Source organism: Protopterus annectens, chromosome 3.part1, assembly GCF_019279795.1.
Source record: "Protopterus annectens isolate FY-2018-M chromosome 3.part1, PAN1.0, whole genome shotgun sequence".
Classification (NCBI taxonomy): Eukaryota; Metazoa; Chordata; order Ceratodontiformes; family Protopteridae; genus Protopterus; species Protopterus annectens.
Genome location: NC_056732.1, coordinates 286,433,244 through 286,454,269, shown reverse-complemented (window position 1 = coordinate 286,454,269; position 21,026 = coordinate 286,433,244). Strand labels below are relative to the sequence as shown.

General features: G+C 35.4%; 1 protein-coding gene across 1 annotated transcript in view; it reads left to right on the top strand.

Moving 5' to 3' along the window:
* VWDE (von Willebrand factor D and EGF domains) overlaps positions 1-21,026 on the top strand; it is a 740,920-nt gene that overhangs the window by 149,368 nt on the left and 570,526 nt on the right. The window contains exon 7 of the mRNA XM_044066200.1: positions 9,108-9,181. Within this exon, the coding sequence (XP_043922135.1) occupies positions 9,108-9,181 (74 nt within the window). The remainder of the gene's footprint in view (positions 1-9,107; positions 9,182-21,026) is intronic.

The window sequence follows — 21,026 nt, the reverse complement described above, 5'->3', positions numbered from 1 at the left end:
TATATTTCACTTGAGGAGTATTTTCTGCCCAGGGTAACATTGAAATTGGTCTGAATTTGCTCAACTGGCCTATCACAGTTGACAAAATAAATAAATTAATAAATTAATATTGACAGAGAGCCATGAGATGTGCTAGCTATTTTTAGAAGTTTCAGAGGCACCAAAGATCAAACTGCCACCATTTATTTGATAATAAAGAAAGCAAGTGAGCTACAGAGAAATATTTACTTCTGCTTCATTAGTCTAAATGATTTGATTGTGTGAGGTATAAAAGGCTGCGGCAAGTTCTTAGAGAAATGAATGATACCAGCTCACATTATGTACCTCCTGAGCGATAGGCAAAGTCAACCTGCACACCTCAGTAATACATGTTAACCCTAACCCTAACCCTGCACCTAACCATAACCACACACCTTGCCTTAAAAAAAGCCTCTCTGTAAGACTACCAAAAAAATACCACTAGACAGTCAGATTAGCTCTGAATTTGTAGGTAGGGTTTTTGTTTAAAGATTTCCAGAGGAAATTGCATTACTTTTGTGATTTTTGGTACTTCAAGGTATTGGGAGCTTGTGTATTTCAGAATGTGAATGTTTAATATGTTTTTGTTGATGTTATGTGCTCATCATTTTGATATTTTGACCATTGATACCATAATCATATGTATCAATAAGTAATAATGCCCTACAGGGTGGGAATTATAGCAAAATAGCAGATCATTCAGGGGTATTATAAGCCTTGATTTTACTCTTTCTCCATAATGACTACCCTGGATTGCGTTATTGAGCTTAGAATATGGTCCTTGTGTCTGTTGATTGCATTGTGTGTGTGCGTGTGTTCGCATGTGCGCGCATGCGTGCATGTGTGTGTGTGTGTGTGTGTATGTGTGTGTGTGTGTCCATGGATCTGTGTGTGTACAAGTAAAAGTATATATGTTTTCATGGGTGTGTCTTTTTCATGCTCTTGCTAATTGTAATTAAAATAGTTCCTTTCAAGATTTGAGATAATGTTTTGCTATGTCAATGATTACACCATTTATTTAGGTATAATTATATTTAATCTATAGCAGTTAACTAAGAGACATGCCAGACTTTGGGAATAATAATAAATAAAAGTCTGTCATGTTATTTTATACCAAAATGATAATAAGACAAAATAGTGCTTTTTAGTTTGGATAAAAGTGACATATCTATATTGAGTTGTTGTTTTTCATTCATCAGATAATGACACTATCCCAGTACATACAAGTTTCATTTCAGGAGTAACTCCAAAAGACTCTCTAGTTAAAATATCGGTATAGAGTCACAATGTTGGCAAATGGGTGGCTTAGGGTAGTGAACCCTGAACAAGAAGACAAATCTTATTAGCACCTCATGGCTTAACTTTTTCTGCTATACTGACAGGCTTAATGATTCTTCCATCTTTTTTTTTTATTATGCCTGGAAAAGAGATAATTATTTTATATAATTTTGTTATAGTTTTATTTGTGTCATGCGTTTATTTGTTAATCTGTTGATGTTTTGTTTAGTGTTGCTTCATTCATTTTTTAAAATGTGAGAAAATGATTCATAGTCAGCAAGTAAGGTAAAAGCTAGCTTACTTGCTCATCTTGAAAGCATTTTTTCTCATTCATATTTGCTGTGAATCAGTACTATAAGCAGCCTCTGTCTAGCCTTGTATCAAACAGGAATCTGATATATATCAGGAAGATGCTTGAATATCAGTAGTTTATTGCTTTGTAAATGTGTATATAGTTTTCCAGTACAGGCTTAAAAATATTCACAAGAGTTATCACCTTAGCGGTAACTCTAAAGCTCTAACAATGGAAAGAAACAGTATATGTAAACAATAATGGCTGCCCTTCATTTGTTCTTCTTAAAATGGTTTGGCTGATGGCATGCTTGATTCCTTTCTTTAGTTGTGTTTTATGACCAATTTCTGTATGTTTCATTGCTATTCTAATAAAATTTGTACATATGCATGGAGTTGCCACCGTTGGCCTTGGTAAAACACAATCTCTGCCTCTTAGACTCCCCTTACCCCACCTTTTATCTGCCCTTTTTCCCAAATTCTCCAGCCATCTACTTGTATATCCATGGGTGCAGGAATGTTCATTTGTTGAAGTTCTTGAATATGACTGCATCACATTAAAGTGATGCTTCGGCAAAAAAAAAATAAGTCAGATGTGATTTTACAGACTCCAGCAGTCTGTTTGCTGTTTATTGTACTAGATAGAAAACAAGTTTACACAGTGATTTACAGACGTCTGGATATTTTTATGGAGCAATGAAATGGAATGTTAGAGGGTCACCTAGACAGAGAATACAAAGCAGATTGCAGCTCTTTCTTTTTCTCCCTCTCCCCCTTCAAGAAACGCTGTTCTTCTTTGCACCATTTGTTGAGGTGTGGCTTCACTTACCTTCTCCTGTCACCTGGACATGCCTCATTCAAAAATGTACCTTCATCTCTGTGATGCATGTTTTGTGTCTAAGCATTTCTTGACCTCTTACATAAAATATTTCAGTGTGTGTATATATATATATATATATATATATATATATATATATATATATATATTAATGTCACTGATAAAGAATATACCTTCTGTTTAGGAATATTCCTTTGATTCCATCTTGCATAGATTTCAGATACTTTTCCACAATGACCGTATATTTTTTCATCTTTTTTCCTTTCTGGACAAATCATTGCATCTATACTTAAATGTAAATGAATACATACCTCTCAAGTTCTTCTTACAGCATTTTTCTTCTCAGCACACTTTGGACTTTGCATCAAATTGACAGACATTTTTGTTTCTTCACTTTCCCTCAAATCTGCGTTAACATACTTGCCTTTAAAATATCCACCTACAAGCAAACCTTGGTCGTCAGCCCTCAAACATTGAATAACTATACCTGGCTTTTAAAAATAGCCACCTTCTGTCTCTGGTCCGGAATCATGCAGTGTGATCATCTGCTAACATTCAAACCTTTACTAATTCTCTTTTTATCTCTAGAGGTATTAGTGACCTCCAAGACCACTTGTACCTACACCTGTTTTTCTCTTTTTTCCTGTTTCCAGCTAAATTCACATTCTATAGAAGGGATATCAGCTTATCCTGACAGAATAGCATCGACATAAATAAGAGAAACCATGTAAAAATACAAAACTGATGTTACATGTTTTAGGAGGCGTAGACTTTTTTTTTTCAAAGTGCACTTTAAGTTCCTGCACTGCTACCCCTACATCAGTGGTAGTGCAGCTCCTTCAGTCTGGGCCAGCCATGGGTAAAATGAAGCCTTAGGTCGAGGACTCCATGATACACCCCCACATCCCAATGTCCACCACTGCTCCTTGAGTGTCACACATCCTAGCCTCCCAACATCTTCAGTTTCTTTTCATTCATTTTTCTCACTCTAACTCTTTAGCATATTCATCCAGACTTTCAGCACACCCTAACTGGCCAAAAAAGCACATTATAACTGTGGAAGAGATTAAATAATCCAGGAGTCGGATAGAGGCTAGGCCTCAATAAATCATAGGGTTCTGAAATGCACCTTATAGATTTTTCTAACACTTTGATCTGATGCTGACCTGATAAAAATGATAATTAAGGGAAGAAATTCAGTTGTTTCCCTTTCAATGAAGAAATAATTTGAGCCAATGTCTTAATATTTCTACACAACAAAATTCTAGTTCTGAATAAATAGAGAAGACAAATGATTACAAGGACACGTAAATCATATCTAGGAATATTGCCTGCCTCCCTACCCTGAAAAATAAATAAATAAATAAATATGGAAGGCACTTTAAGTGTATTCCTCTGCTGTTAGATTGTGATGAAAGTGAATGAGCAAATAGGAATTACTAGGCATGTAGTAAACTGGGGAATCATGCAATGGGCAAAACATACACAGATGACAAACAAATGTAAAAGAGTAGATGAGCAACAGAATACCATTGATAATGTAACTTTGTTTAGTCATCTGTGAAGTATGCCGAAATGGGGCAGGAAAAGACACTGCAGAAAGTAAATGTTTTGTACATTAAACACATCATCACTGTAATTATGACTGGGGATGACATTACAGGAAAGATTAACATGCAGTGAAAAGTTTCTTCGGATACTTACTGAAATTCACAGACACCATAGCTGATAACAGACTGAAGAAGCATAACACAGAAACAGTACTATGATAGTTGTGATATGTACTGAAAAATAAATTGATATGGACATAGGTTTATACAAAGTAGCATGCAGTCCATGAGACCATTAGGAAGTCTAGAGCAATTCCCAATTGTCCGAACACACTGCCTGGTTAAGTGACTTGCTGAAGGTCACTTAGTAGGAAGATGAAAAGATTCAAACTACGTGCTCTTAGCACTAGAAGCAGAACTTTAGTTCACTTACAGACGGACAACATAAGTTCAGTTAAAGGAACAGGAATGAGTTGCTACAGACCTAAATTCTCTGATGGCTGTAACCATTAGGAGTGCAGTTTCCTACAAAATTACACAAAGTAATTTCTAAGTGTTACAGATCCCAAAGCATGAGTAGTACTTGTGTCATTATCATGGAGTCACTTTTGCTAAAGAGTGATTGTGTTACACACTAACAAATCAGACAAAATGCCAGAAGACATCTGTGGTGCAAAAAAAAAAGTTATCCAAATGTAAGGAATAGAAAGTTGATAATATTTGGCTGTAGAATTACAGAACAGCATAGTAAGGAGAAAAAGAACATTACATTAGCTATAAAACAAATGCAACTGATGAAGAGTTAAATGCAACATTTACCCACCCCACTACCACCTCCCCAAAGATATCGTCCCGCTGCAGGGACTGGGGAATGGAGTTATATTCCAGTCAATTTGTAGAAGAGCAATTTTACTATAACAAATCACTATATGAGCAGAATAACAAGAAAAGAGAGAAAATATAATGCTGTAAGCATGTGTCTCAGCAAAAAATAGTTATCCAAAGTTAAGAAATAGAAAGCTGCTCATATTTTGTTAAAAACTTTCTTAGTAAGGGGAAAAATGAACATGACATTAGTTATAAAAAAAATGAAAATAAAGCATTTTCTTAAACAGTCAGGTAAAAAACAAATAAATAAAAAAATCTTATTTCAGCAGACAGTGTGGAACACAATTATTTTCATATCACTTCCTTTTCAGTTGCAGGTGTCACATATGAAACTAAGCTCCATTGGCAGCCATTTGGGCAAAAAAAACATGTTACAATCCTATAAGAAGTACTCAGTGTGATTCCGAGGTGTTAAAATAGCTTAGAAAACAAAGATACAGTGAAAAACTATTAGTTCTAAGGTGGAGATTTCTTTGAAGTCATTTTTGGACTGCATTTACTGCTTATGGGACACAGCAGTTTATTCTTGAATACTTGAAAATGCGCAAATCATTAAAAATTACCCTTCTGGAGAAAAAAATAAACTTTTCAGCAAGGCATTTATATAAAAATAAAATCTAATAAAAATAACCCTCTTTGAAGCATGTTTTGAAAAAAGCAAAAGGCCACCATCTTGCTTATGCTTGCAATATACTGTATAGATGTTTAGCAAGCATTAAATAAAAAACAACATAATAAAAAAAAAAGAAAGAGAATAATTAACTCAAGCAACAAAAAGTACTGGCTGTATAAGTTTCCACTGCTTGCCGTTGTTATTGATCATGGAAGAAAAATGCAACTACATTTGTGTTTCATGTGCATCTGTATAGGTTTCGCATGTGTTTGCGTAAGACAGAGAGAGAGTATGCATACATCTAATTGTATTTGCTCTACTGTGTCTGTATGTAGAGTAAATAAAAAAGTAATGAATGTAGGACAAAGACACCATATCAGTGTAGTTTGAAAATATTATCCTATTTCATTTAAAAAGCTAATATTTTGCCACAGCACATATTTTCCAAGCAGGAAGAATAATTCCAATAGTAATACCCCTTTGGAAACAGTACTGTGGTGGTACAGCACAGAGCTTTTAAAATGTGATGCACCCGAGAGTGCGCTTATTAGACGCAGATTACTGTTTCCAAACAGCAAACTCAGACTCAGACCTACACTACTCAGCTGTAGAATGAACTCTCAGAAGTGCCCACACCAACCTTTGATTGGAAAACATGGATTCTGTCCAAAAAATGAATTGAACGCAAAAAGATGACAACAAGAAAGATGGAGTCAACATCTCATAGGAAGTCCATCACATTTATTTGAGCCATCAAAGTGCAGTTCCAGCTATACAAATTACTGTCTTCAGAGATTTCTTCAGTACAGCTTAGGAGAAATGTGTGACTATTGTGAATACATGGTTGTCTACCTAACTGATATCTATAAGCAATAGAGTGACTATAGAAAATCCCAGATGACAAGCTAAAACAGTGAATAGAAAGTACTCAATGAATAACAACTTGGGGAAAAAAGCTAACACACATAAAAATGTTTGTAAAGCTAGAAAGTAGCACATAAAAACAGTTGTGACTGATGCACTATGGTAAATATGCAAATTACCCCAAAAGGATAACATGTGTTACAGCTATCATCTAAGAATAAAGAGGGAGGTTAGCCTATGCTTTTTGTCTAAAACTTCATCAGGATGGCTATGGAATCCTAAAGGAAAACTAACAGGAATGACTAGAGGAAGCAACCAATAAAACAAAATAACAGAATACAAAAACAAAAACATAGAAACAAAAATGGGTGGATAATAAATGGGAAAATATATTAAAACATAACATGCTGGCCTGCTAAGCACATCTAAGGCAAAACAATGTAAGTACAAACCATGACAACAGGCAAACTTCACTAGGGAAACAAAATATGCAAATGAAGGAGTCCAAAAGTATGGAGATGCTGGAAGAATTAGTGTTGAATCTTTTGAAGATTTAGCACCAGGACAACAGACTCCACATAATTAAGTCCTGGTCTTATTCTAGATTGTAATCTAATCTGCCAGCCCAGTTCTCTTTTCTCCAGGAATGAGTTGTAATCACCATTGTACAGGGTCTTTGGGATGCGGTCCAACATATGGAATTTAAAGCTGTTCTGTCCCGGAGTAGCTAGTGCGTGCTGAGCCAGTTGGCTGGTACGTTTAAGGTAGCGGAGATCATGTAAGTGTCTCACTGTCCTGGTCTACAAGGTGTTAACAGTTTTGCTAACATAAAAACCTGGGCATTTAGTGCAAGAGGCCAGTAAACAATCCCTTCTAGGTTGCAGTCACCCCTGATGTCGGGGTGGTAGACCTTCCTGTTTTTAGGGGAAAAGAAGCTTGAGGGCACACTCATGTGTGAGCAATAATAACAAGGTGGGATACTGCATGCGTAGGTCCCTGGGGAGTCCGATCTCATGGTGGTCAGGTGCTCCAAGAAGTCCCTAATATGCTTACCCCTCCTGGCTGTGAAGGTGTGGTGGGGCGGAAATATGCTCAAAGCTCCTGTTGCTCATTATTATGGACCAATTGTTGAGGATGATCCTAGTGATGTCGACATAGTCTGTGAAGTAGTCCAAAATGAGGTTTAATCTGTATTTCTCATCCTGGTAGCCTGGAACCCTAGTGCTGATGAAGGGTTGGTATGGTCTTTGCACTCGTTGGGTAATGATAGGGTCCAGGACTCTATCAAGTAGCCTTTGGGAGTAACCTCTGGCCAAGCAATCCCTCTGTAGGTTGTGCATGTTATGAAGAAAATCAGACATTTCCCTGGACACCCTGGAGATTCTGAGGCCTTAAGACTTGACTAAGCTCACCTTCTGTCTCAGAGTGTGCATGCTGGAGGCATGCAGGAAGAAGTTGACCATAGTCAGCTACTGATAATGGTCATGGGTCAGGGTGGTTGAATCAGCCTTCTTCCTGATGGTGAGGTCCAGGAACTCAATTTCTTCCTGGTGCTGTTTAGCCATAAACTGAAGGAAGGGGGTGGTGTGGTTGATGTGTTCCAGGAACATGTCCATCTCAGGAAGAATAATGAAATCTTAATATTTGGCATTATTGATTGACTGTAACCATTAATTATTTGCTTTTTTTGAAGAACAGAGCAAAACTGTGAGGCAGACTCATGGACATTTTCCAAAATTGAGGACAGTTAAGTGGTACGAGTGGAACTGCAGTGCTTTACACCTTTAAGTATTTTTCCATTCACATGTACACAATGAGACATTTGAGGTGAATGCAGTCAATAAAGTGATTGTAACTGCTGGGCACATTTGTGTGTGTGTGTGTGTGTGTGTGTGTGTGTGTGTGTGTGTGTGTGTGTGTGTGTGTGTGTGTGTGTGTGTGTGTGTATATAGAATGTATAAATAGAAAGAGAGACAGAGATAGATACATAGATAGATAGATAGATAGATAGATAGACAGATAGAGATGTATATATATATATATATATATATATATATATATATATATATATATATATAGAGTTCCCCTTCAGAAGGTCTAATGGCTGAAATCTCAAAATGCATATGGTCGAGACCATATGCTCGAAATTTCAGAAGCTCGACCTTCTGAATGGGGATCGGCATACAGAGCAGAATGGGAGATTTCCCTTTCTTCACTGTAGTGCGATCTTGGAGTTGGTATAAATAAATAGCAGGGGGTGTAGGGGGTGCAGGGGGGCTTGTCCGCCTGCAGAAACATTGTTTTGTGTTACGTTGTTTTTTTTTTGTTTTCCTTTTCAGAAGGTCGAGCTTCTGAAATTCAAGCATATGGCTTCAGCCATATGCATTTCGAGATTTCAGCCGTTCGACCTTCTGAAGGGGAACTATATATATATATATATATATATAGATATATATATATATATATATGTACAAGAGTATTGAAAGGGTGTGTCATTTCATAGAATTATAGTAAACAATACAAAAACTTTGCTTGAGATAGCATTGCTGTACAGATATCTGAAAGACAGACTGAAAAATCTGCTGGTTTCACTGATAAACAAATGCATACCTGACTGTTCAGATCTCCTTGAAAAACCAAAGAATAGGTGAAGAAGCTGGATGTAAATCAGTTAGCCATTTTATTCTTTCACTAAGCTATAAAAGTGATGATGTTCTACTTTTTTCAGGTTTGTATGGAAACTAGATTTTGTTTTCTTTTTTTTAAGATTACAGTAAAGGATCTTCCTACTGCTTACTGCTACTCATTCACAGATCCACATATTATTACCTTTGATGGCAGGTAAGGAGAAATTTTAACTTCTTAAAATAAATGTCTTCTGACTATGAAGGGGCATTACCCTATCAATAAGTTGTAAATTAAAACTGTGAACTGCTACAGTTTGCAAAAGAGTCTTTTCAGTGATGCATCTTTCTGCATTTTTGCCTTGTTCATGCTGTTATACTGTATTGATGGGAAATAGTTAAGCAGCAAAGAACAACAAGAGGTGAAATCATGTGGCTGGGATTAGGGATTTAGAAGCCAGCTGTCTATCAGACTTCCAGAATGAAAAATATATGTGATAATGATTTCTGATAGTATCCATATTGTGATGAATGAAGAGGTTAATCTTAACAGCCATATCAAGAACACATAATCAGCAGGATTATGAATGAAAATACATGATAATATTTCTCTGCAGTGCATGAATCTTTATTTGGTCTCATACAATAAAATACAGAAAAAAGTGAAGGAGTGCTAAGTGTTTTAATATGTTGAAAACTGTAACAAACTTCTCACTGCCATGCAAATGGAGGATATAAAAGAAGAGCAACACAAGCTCAAAGAGTGTTATAAGATGTTTAAACATTTAATTCTGCAATTAAATGAGGTATTTAAACATGGTTTAAAGCTTTTTGAATTCCTCACTGCACTGGTACTGTGGTAGTTGCTGACCTCTGTCATTGCTCTAGTGTGAGACAGCTATCAAAGGTGCTCAAATAAGTTTGTTTTTCCCTGAGTTTTTAGAGCATAATTACAACACTTCATGCACTACATAAAAATTGTTTAAAGAGATAATGTACTACACTTTAACTATGTATTTATTTTCTAAAGCTGAAGCTCATTTTCAACGTAGTTATAGTGCATTAAGTCCTGCAGCCTGGTTAAAGAATAAAAAATGTTAGAAAATGAAAAAACACTGTCACATTTTCGATCATACCCTTATGTCATCTACATTATAATGCACCTCCATTACTCCTAGTGAGGGAGTGTTCTACCTTAAAAAACTTAGAAAGTACTACCATGAGAACCTAACTTGAATAGACTATGTACCTCTGTAGCAAAACATTATGTTTCTCTTTGACTGCTTTCACTGTTTTCTCTCTCCACTGATACCAAATAACTATACCCTGAATTAATGCTTTGTCTCTGGTGACTGTTTCATTAACATAAAAGTAAAAAAAAAATGTGGACTTCGGATATTCCAAATTCACTTTATTTTAACACATAAAACACTTTACTTTAAAACGCAAAGCTTTCAGGTCCAAATAACCCTTTCTCAGTACTTCCATTCATAAAATGAATCCTTCCTCTTATAATACCTCTTAATATCATGTGACACAACCATACCCAAATCTTAAAGCAATAACATCTAAGCGATTGCATAAAAAATATCTTTCTAAAAATATGCAAGCAAGATCAAGGCAATACAAAAAATATTAATAACTATATACATAATAAAATATAGACAAATGTACAATATTTAATGCAGACAAATGTCTTTCTTTTTTTAAAATAGGTTTGATATTAATGTAAACATTTAAACTTGGCTCCATATCAGTCTGCAGGTATACGATCTAGTTATACTCACAAACTTCTAATTTGTTAAGTCTCCCCCTCCCAATTCCTATATACAGGTTGAATGACTTTAAAATAAAATTCAGGTCCCTCACCCCTCTCCATAATATGCTTCTTTAGGGCATTAGAAATTGATCTACGTATTTCAGAATAATGCTCAGTAATGCAATCTTTTAGTTTCTGACTACATTTGCAAACATAAAAGGAGGTACATTTTTTACAAGAAGCAAGATAAACTACATTCACTGTATTACAAGTTGCATAACAAGAGAACTTATACCTTTTTTCATAATTGGATGTCGGTCTCAGAAGAAGGGATGGTGAATGAACATGTGGTTGTAAATTTATCATTCATTAATTTAACATCTGTGGATATTAAACTTTTAAATAAAGGATTGCATTTTATACCAGCTAATGACAATAATGTAACTGATGCTACCACAGACTTCAAATGATTTCTGAGAAATTTAATTTTAAAATTAACTTTTAAAGATACCACATCTGTGAACTCAGAAACATGCAGAAATCAAGTACATTGTATCAATAGTTTGTCCACTTTTAATGCAGTCTCTAATTTATGTGATCAGGATCCTTAACAATTATATGAAAATGACCAAGGAGAGAAATTTTATAATTTGTCAGTTGAAGAGCATGAAGCTCTATTACATTTACAGAATAATAAGAACACCATTATTAAACAAAGCGACAAAGGAGGTGTGATTGCAATAATGGATAAGACTGATTATTTAAATTATATGTATGAGTTTTTGGGTGCTATTAAGACCTTTAAACAGATTGCTATTTCTAATGTTTCTAAGTTTATTGCAAAAGTTAACAAGGCTATATATGAGTTACAGCTAAGAGAAGATATTTTGAATGAGTTATTTCATTTCTTTACTGTTCCCTGTCCTGTGACACCTATGTTATATGGTCTCCCAAAAATACACAAAAATTTTACCCACCTCTCCATAAGACTAATAGTATCTGGATGGGGATGGGTGACAGAACCTATATCGGTGTATTTATAGACGATGTTAAGGGGCCATTTAAGTAAAATTATAAGTTATATACAGGGCACTGGTGACTGCTTTTGTTTTTGTATGACTGGATATAGGCTCCATTTTTACAGTTATTCCGAACGATGTGGGAATTGATTAAGTACAAAGCTTTCTATGTGCAAACACAAATTTAAGTGATAGGGAGACTGAAACAATATGTGAATTACTTGAACTAGTGCTTGATAATAATGTGCTTATGTTTGAGGAACATATTTACCATCAAATTTCTGGTGTGGCAATGGGTACTCCCATTGCCAACACATATGCTAATATTACTCTGAATGAATGGAAAAGTTTATTTGTGTATAGGGCTCCAGATAAGTACAGATCTAAAGTTCTATTTTACAAATGATTTGTTGACAATATCTTCCTATTATGGGAAGGTAGTCGGCTTGAATTGAATGAATTTAATATTTACATGGATCAACTACTTTTTTGTCATTTAAATTTGAGTCATCAGCAGTCGAGATTTGCATTCTAGATGTGCAATTACACAAGACAGATGATAACATACACACTTGTATTCATAAGAAAGATGTCCAAGCAAATATATATGTTCATAGACAGAGTATGCATGCATACCACATATTTATGGGCATGGTAAAGAGTCAACTACTGCGTGTCAGTAGATTGAATATGGATGATGTTAAATGTGAGGAGCAAATGGATGAAATGTTAGAGAAATTTATGGACAGGGGGTATGAGAAGGATGCCCTGGAGGTGATTGAGATGCAAGCATTCAATGATAGATAGTTCCATGCTACACCCTACTTTAAATCACAATGTTCATCATCCCAGAATAATATCAGATGCAATAAGGAATGGCCATTGTGATATGTGACAACATATGCAAGATCTGTACAACGTGTAAAAGAGATTGCTATTAAAAATTGGACTATATTTGATAACATGCCAGAACTTAAAGAAATTGTTCATACAAAACCTTGTTTTAGTTACAGAAATTGTTCTAATTTAAAAAGAAGGTTGTATTATAAAGATGCACTGTCTCATGTTAAAAGTCACGTATCTGATAGAATGGGAACTTTTTCATGCATTAACTGTGTTAAATGTAAAATATAATTAATTACATTTTTTATTCATCTCATTGCAAAGAAAAGATTTGCTAATTTGAAATACCATGAATGTAGTTCATCTTGCTACTTGTAAAACATGTACCTCCTTTTATGTCGGCAAATGTAGTCAGAAACTAAAAGACCACATTACTGAGCATTGTTCTGAAATATGCAGACAAATTACCACTAATGCCCTAGTGAAACATATTATGAAGAGGGGTGAGGGACATTAATTTTATTTTAGAGTCATTCAAACTGTATAGAGGAATTGGAGAGGGAGAGACCTAAACAACAAATTAGAAGTTTGTCAGTATAACTGGATCGTATGCTTGCAGGTTGATATGGATGTAGGTTTAAATGTTCACGTTAGTATCAAACCTATTTTAACCCCGAAACCCTTTTCACTTCTACCATTGCTAGGTCAAGTAAAATCTGAAGAAAAGATTAAATATTTAGGTATTACATTCTCCACAGATAACAAGGACTTCTATCTTAATAATTTTAAACTAATTTGGGAACACATTTTATCCGATCTAAGGAGATGGAATAACTTGAAACTACCACCACTAGCAAAGGTCTCAATTATTAAAATGAATGTCTTGCCCAGACTATTATATAACTTTAGATCTACTCAGGTGCTAATTCCTAAGAAGTTCTTTAAACAAATTCACACCGAATTTGCTAAATTTATATGGGAATCAAGGAAAACTAGAATATCATATGATAATCTGATGATCCCAAAAAATAGAGGTGGGCTAAATTTACCAAACTTTGAAACCTGTTACTTAATTATAAATGTCAATAGAATTTTAAGAATTGCTAATTATGATACACGAAATAATAATTGGTCCCGAAACTGGGTATGACTGAGTTATAAACATACTGAAAATCTGAATATAAATCCCAAATCATTACCCTTCTTAAACAGAGATAATATTGAATCATATGCTCTAATGGATCACATTAAAATCTATATAACATTATTACAAAATCTCTTTAGATCATTAAATCTCTTCCAATACATGATGATCCTACAACCCTTTCATAGAAATCCTAACCTGATAATTAATAATCAACTAATAGACCTAAAAAGCTTCCCACTTATAATTAACTTAACTCTACAAGATATATACCCATATTCGAATTATTCTGCTCATGATCTAAGACAGGAAATGAATCTTCCCAAGTCATATTTAGTGATTTTGAGACAGATTAAAGAATTATCCACAAGCTACTTTAAAGACTTAACTATTAGTAAAGAGGATTTAACGAAAGGTATCTCAATATGGCAAGCCCTTTTACAAAGTACCAAATTTATAACATCCACATATAAATTGATAAAAGACATCAAATATCAAGACCACCTTCTCTTATCAAATTATTGGAAAGAAAAAAATTACCATTGGTTGAAGAAAGTAAAATAATAAAAGCAATCAATTTAACAGCAAAATCAATCTCCCTCCAAAAGTTAACATTTGCCCAACTCATTATATTCAATAACGCTTACTATACACATCTTAGCTTGCATAAATTTAACTCTAAAAATTCTCCTAAGTGCCCATATTGTAAAGATGAAACTGCTGACCTCTTACATATGTTCTGGAGCTGTAAATGTATATATAAACTTTGGAATTCTTTAAAATTACAACTACAAAAGATGGGATATCAAAATTCAATGCTTTCTTGGGAATTGCATATCCCTCCAAATAATCTATCTAGATCCCAAATGATCATGCTTATGAATATTTTCCTGATAATGAAACTCCACATAGCTACTAATTGGCTGAACCCATCTCAAACTTCATGGGATAATTTTAAGATCTTAGCGATAAAACATATTTTAGCCCACAAATACATAATCAATAACCATAGCAAATATCTCTATAATCTGAAGATTTGGGAACAAATTTTCAATATTATACTGGCTTGACGCATGGAATCTAGAAAACTCCCTTGTTATATATAGTATAAAATGCAACCCTACTAGGAACCATATTATTACAAGATACTATCCCTGGAGATAAGAATTTTTATATGTACTTTTATTCTAAAATATGGAAGCATTCATGTGAATAGTGTATATATGTTGTAAGAATGTTGTTAGAAGCTTTGTTTGGAGATCACCTGTGTATTTCTCTCTCAAATGTTTTGTATGACTAAGGTGAAAAATAATAAAGAATTATTATTGAAAAAAAAAGTATCAAACCTATTTTAAAAAAGGAACAAATGTGTTTGCATTAAATATTGTAAATCTGCCTATATTGTATTATGTATATAATTATTTTTAAATTTTGTATTGCCTTGATCTTGTTTGCATATTTTTAATAAGATAGTTTTTATGTGATCGCTTAGATGTTATTGCTTTAAGATTTGGGTATGGCTGTGTCACATGATATGAAGAGGTTTTATAAGAGGAAGGTTTGATTTTATGAATGGAAGCACTGATGAAGGATTATGTGGACCTGAAAGCTTTCCATTTTAAAGTAAAGATTTGATATGTTAAAATAATCTACTGTTGGTGCATCTCAAGTCTACGGTTGTTTTTTGCTTTTATGCTTTGTTTTTCCATGTCCTTGGTTAAGCATAGTGCTAGTCTTTTTTGTTGTCACTTTATTGTGTCATTAACACAACATAACCCTCCACTATTTACTTTTTTCACTGTGGGTGTCAGCTTTCCTTTTACATGTCTGTTCTGCCCACTTATCTATGAAAACCTTCTTGCTGTCAAGGAACTTTTTGCTGTGGATCATATGATTTATTACATGTGGTAATTTCTGAAAGACAATGTGAGACTAATAAAGAAGACAAAATGTTATGAAAAATTACTAGAGAATGGGGTGCAGACAGGAACATGTTAAAATAACATTTTATATGCAGATTTCTAGTAGATAATTTAATAAGAGGGAGAAACATTCACTGATAAGAAAATCTTGACATGTTATGACATTTTATTTTTCTTTAAAGGCATGCTTATAAATACAAATGTGGAGATAAGATGTGATTTCAAGCCTGTTTACACTGGTTTTGCATGATAAGTAATTATAAGTACATATTATGCATGCAATTCGGTATAAACTTTCCCTGTATGTAGGCAATTTGCAACGTCTGAATGATAACATCTCATTCTCTTGTCAGTGCTACATATCCTTTCATACCCACTTGGAAGAAGATTCCACCCATCACCATAAAATTCCATGTGAGAACAATACATGTCCACAAGCTCCTGCATGGTTTCTCTGTCCACACATAATGTTAAATTAGGTCCCTGTAATGGAAGTGATGGTATGTTAGGTGCATAATGACCTTCTGCAATATTGACAGCAGTAGACGGTGGCTATGATAGTAACCTCTAACATTTACTTTTGATAATACAGCTGCTATTCCTAGCATGATGGCATATTCTTTGCCTGTGGTCATTAAGAAGTCATGGTATACAAACTCACTGGTAGAGATGGCTGATTGTGCAATTTTTATGTTTCTGAATTGCTTTACCATGTTGTTTTCCCTCATTTGCATTTAAAATTTAGCTCATTACCATAATCTGGCTTATGTTGATATCATTACATAGTGGTTATTACGTGATACTGACCACACAATTTTGCTAGCTTGGCCACAGGTGCTACCCATGTCTCTGAATTGGCCTCACCCTGCATGCCACCACTCACGGCACATTATGCCTTCTCAACATGGATCCAAAGATTCAACTCTTTTACTTTGCTCTCAAGGTGAATTTCTTAGCATCCATGTCTCAAACACATAAGGTGGCTCTGATTGGAGATGCAATCATAGTCCTATATATATGGTAGAATGCAAAATATAGGAGAACAGTGACATACACTCTGTAACATCTCAAAGTATATCCACATGTCTTGATGGTTTATTTACAAGGAATTTTCAGAGTGATGTTCATACAGTGTTACAAAATTCACATATCGCAAATGTGCCAATGTTCAGCATTTATACTGTTTATGTGCACTGAGCTTGAGAAGGAAAAAGAGATAGAAAGAAAAGAGCATGATAGGAAAGTAAGGAAGAGCAAGGTTATTGGAGAAATGTAAAGCTTGTCCTGAGGGTAAATGAAAACGCAAACAACGAAAATGTTTGTAAGTGAGAAGACAAACTAAACTACAAGCTGGTGTCCAGACACATAATATTATCAAGACAAAAAATTATATGGAGTATGTAGGTAGGTCAGGTATATATTAAGTAAGATGTATTGTGAAAATATTGGGGGGGACTATATACAGTGTATACAGTAAAGAGGGTCCTTCGTGAGACACTGTTAAATGAAATGCAGGTTTGTCCTGATCCCACTTCAATAAAAACATCACACTGAATGACATTTGATGACCTTTATTAACTTCCATAAACATGATTGTTAACCAATATTCATTAATTTCAACCAAAACATGATATAAGTGAAAATAACATCCATGTAATATTAACATAGGACAGCGTGACCCCACTCATCCTGGTCAGAACGCAGCATCCATGCCTCCACTCACTTACCTATGAAGCAACGTACCACTCACTTCGGTTAGCATTTATTGAATCACCTCAACCAAATAAGCAGCTTACCTCTGCTTGCTTATCAAGCGGCGCAACCGCTCATTTGCCTTTCCTTATCAAGCAGTCCAACTTATTGAACTGAACATCCACCACCAGAGGGGGAACAGAAGAGGGCAAGCCTGCCCCTCTTCTCTGCCCACCAGCCTGACCAGGCTGTTTCCCCTCTCCCAGACCAAACCTCCAACAATCTAACCGACATTAAAAGGCGTCAATCCAAACATCATTTGGTGTACCCCATCCTGCCTAACTAATTGTATCCATTCCTTCTCCTCTCAAATCTCTGTCACATAAATAATAAAATAGTCAATTGCCTATCCCACTGAATGCAAACCACTGGTCCCTCTTCAATGTTAAACTAACAAATCATAGCCTAGCATGCCCACTGTATATGAATGAAATACTCAGTTACCCAACTACCATAGCTATAGTAGCTTCATAATGACTCTCGGATCATTACTAGTCAACTAGACAACCAAACACTAAGCCCACTGCCAATTGAAACCAAGTAGAGGCAATTGCCTACTAACACATCAAATTGCCTCCCCATTTTACTGACCAAGGAATATCACAACCATCTGAGGTCTCTTTCAAATTTCCTTTTAATAGCAATCTTGCCATCACACCAAACACCCATTATAAGCAATAAAACATTTAAACCACCATCATGGCCTATTAGCAGTATGACCTAAATGCACTACAAACAGTAAATCCAAGCCATGCAAAACTATACACACACAATATGCCACCTAACCTGAAAATGCCCAATGTCACCAGGTCAAACAAGATTAGAGACATGCCATCATTCCTAACTGCCACCTCTTGATTACCCAATAGATATAGTAGTGACCAACTTCCATTTCCCTTCTTAATGAAGCAGTTGTCTAATAAATCCCCTCCTCATATCTACCTCCATAAAAACACAAAACAAACACAATTGGCAACCAGTCCCCTTATTAATAACATGAATACATCCATGAAACAATAACCGCACTAACTATAAAACAACTGACCCTGCACACACCAAACCCCCAGCAACCAATTTTCTTTCATGGGCAATGGCAGCCATCTTCCCCATACAACACCTACTGTACATGCATATGAACCACTGTCCAGAATATGGTAAATTAACGCAGCCCTGCCTTCCATGAAACTGCAGTAAAACTTAAATCTTCCTTCACAAAACACTCCACCATGCTCACAAGCCTGAGCCAACTTACTCAATCCAACCCACTAATCTCCTACCCCTGGTGGCTGCAACCATTTGATCAAAATAACACCCCCCTTACCATAAACTTTACTTATAAACCAGTCCCATGATCCTGCCACAAGCATCTAATCCTTCTAATCCCCACCAGCCATGCCTCAGCTGCTAGGAATGACAAACCCTACCACTATCATATCAGAACAAATGAAAACAGACTCTGAGTCCCCCCAAAATCCCCTGCAAATCTGAAATATGGCCTCACCCTCCAGTCACATTAAAATGACTGAGACTCCTATGAGCAATGCACTTCCTCTGCCCAAACTCATCCTTAATGCACTGTTCATACCTCTCAACCCGGAAACATCAAAAATCTGGACAAAGGCCTATGAAAAATAGGTACAAATCTGTATGCTGATTAACATAAAATCTGCATACATACTTATATAACCCCGCCCACTCTGATGGAATTGTGGGATATGCAAACTGAAGAACAGACAACCAAAACATGACCCCAGGCCCAGACCCTGTAGTAAATCGTAATTATTGTTTTGGAAATGTGTAGCAATGATGTTCATTGGGAAGAGAGATGATGATGAACAGGATTTTGTTTCTTCTGGGGACTTGCAGTATGTGGGTTTGGTGGAAAAGGTAGGGCATTTAATGGTAGGCAATATTCTAATCTTAACAAAAGATTACAGTTTTCTAGGACCTCCAAAAGTCATTCTCCATGGCCTACTGATCAGTGGTGTAGCTAGAGCTTGTGCCACCCAGGGCTGTCTTTCAGTTTGTTACCCTCCCCCCCTCACAAAATCATGGTCAAATGGGGTTCCCCCATACACAGCCCTCCCCCTGCAGCCATTCCAATTTCCCTCTACTAGGCTATTTTCCCCATTTACCATAAACATTGTATTGTGCATACTGATTTACTTCTACAATGATTATTTGGATTTAATTTAAAACTTTTATTTTATATTTTATAGCACAAACACTAATGGACATCTGGTAAACAAAGCAATACAGTCTCATAATGAAAATAGACAGCATTAAAACTTATCTGCCCTTGAAAGTAAACTCACATTCATTGAAACAGCATTGAAACCCACATTTAAAAAAAATGCATCTGGCCAGCAGCGGATAAAGATTACCATTGAGCTGTTTTTAAATCATAGGCCCCTTGCACATGAAACATACACGTGTTCTTTGATACACCTTCCTGACTATATTAAATTATATTCCTTGTATAATACAGCACACTTTTTAGGGCATGTTTTAAATTTGCTTTGAATAGTTTTCCAGTAAGCAATGAAACAAAATGCATGAGCCAATAATTAAGAACATTTCCATCATAAAAGTCTACTCAAGCTTCTAGAATCTACCAGTTTTGGTAAATATGCACAATCTCTGCAGAAGTAAGTCATCTAAATAATTCCAGATTAAAGAGATCGCTAACTAATAAAACAGTTGCTGCTAGCAAACAACTTTAAATTTCATTGTTTCATCTACAAATAAAGTGCCTGTTGCCCTTAAGGAATAAATTGCCTGTTACATAAAAAAATAAGCTAATAATATTACAATAGGGAATGGATGGCAAACTGATGACAGGTTCATAGTTACTAGGTATCTCCACCAAAGAGGACATTCACAGGACAGCAGCATCCACCACCTTTAAAAGTACAACACAGTATCAGCAATTTATTTCCATACTGTGGGAGTAGAACCCACAGCCTTCTCCATCAAAAGCAAGTATTCTACATGTTGTGCTACTACTGCTACCACAAACCAACTTGGCATAAACAGCACTAAACTTTGCACAGATAATGTAAATTGGCCAGCATTTGCAGTATGTTAAATGGACTTACACAGCCAGTAGCACAGATAATGTAAAGGCAGCACAGATGAGATAAAACAAAACTAAATGCAGGTACACACAGTTTTACAGATAAAATACTGATGTACGTTAAATGGACTTACACAGCCAGCACCACAGATAAATGTAAATCATCCAGCACTGATTCACTAAAACTAAATCGGCCAGCACAGATAAAATAGTGATGTACACGTTAAAACGGACTTGTACCAATAATATAAATCGGCCAGCATTTGCAGATCTAATACTGATGTTCGTTAAACAGACTTGCACAGCCAGCAGCACAGATAACAAATGTAAATTGGTCAGCACTGATTTAGTTCAGCCAGCACAGATAAAATACTGATGTACAAATTAAACAGATTTGCACAGATAATATAAATCAGCCAGCATTTGCAGATATAATATGTACATTAAATGGACATACACAGCCAGCAGCACAGGATAATGTAAAGGCAGCACAGATAATGAGAAAATAAAACTAAATGCAGGTACACACACAGCTTACAGAGTTTTG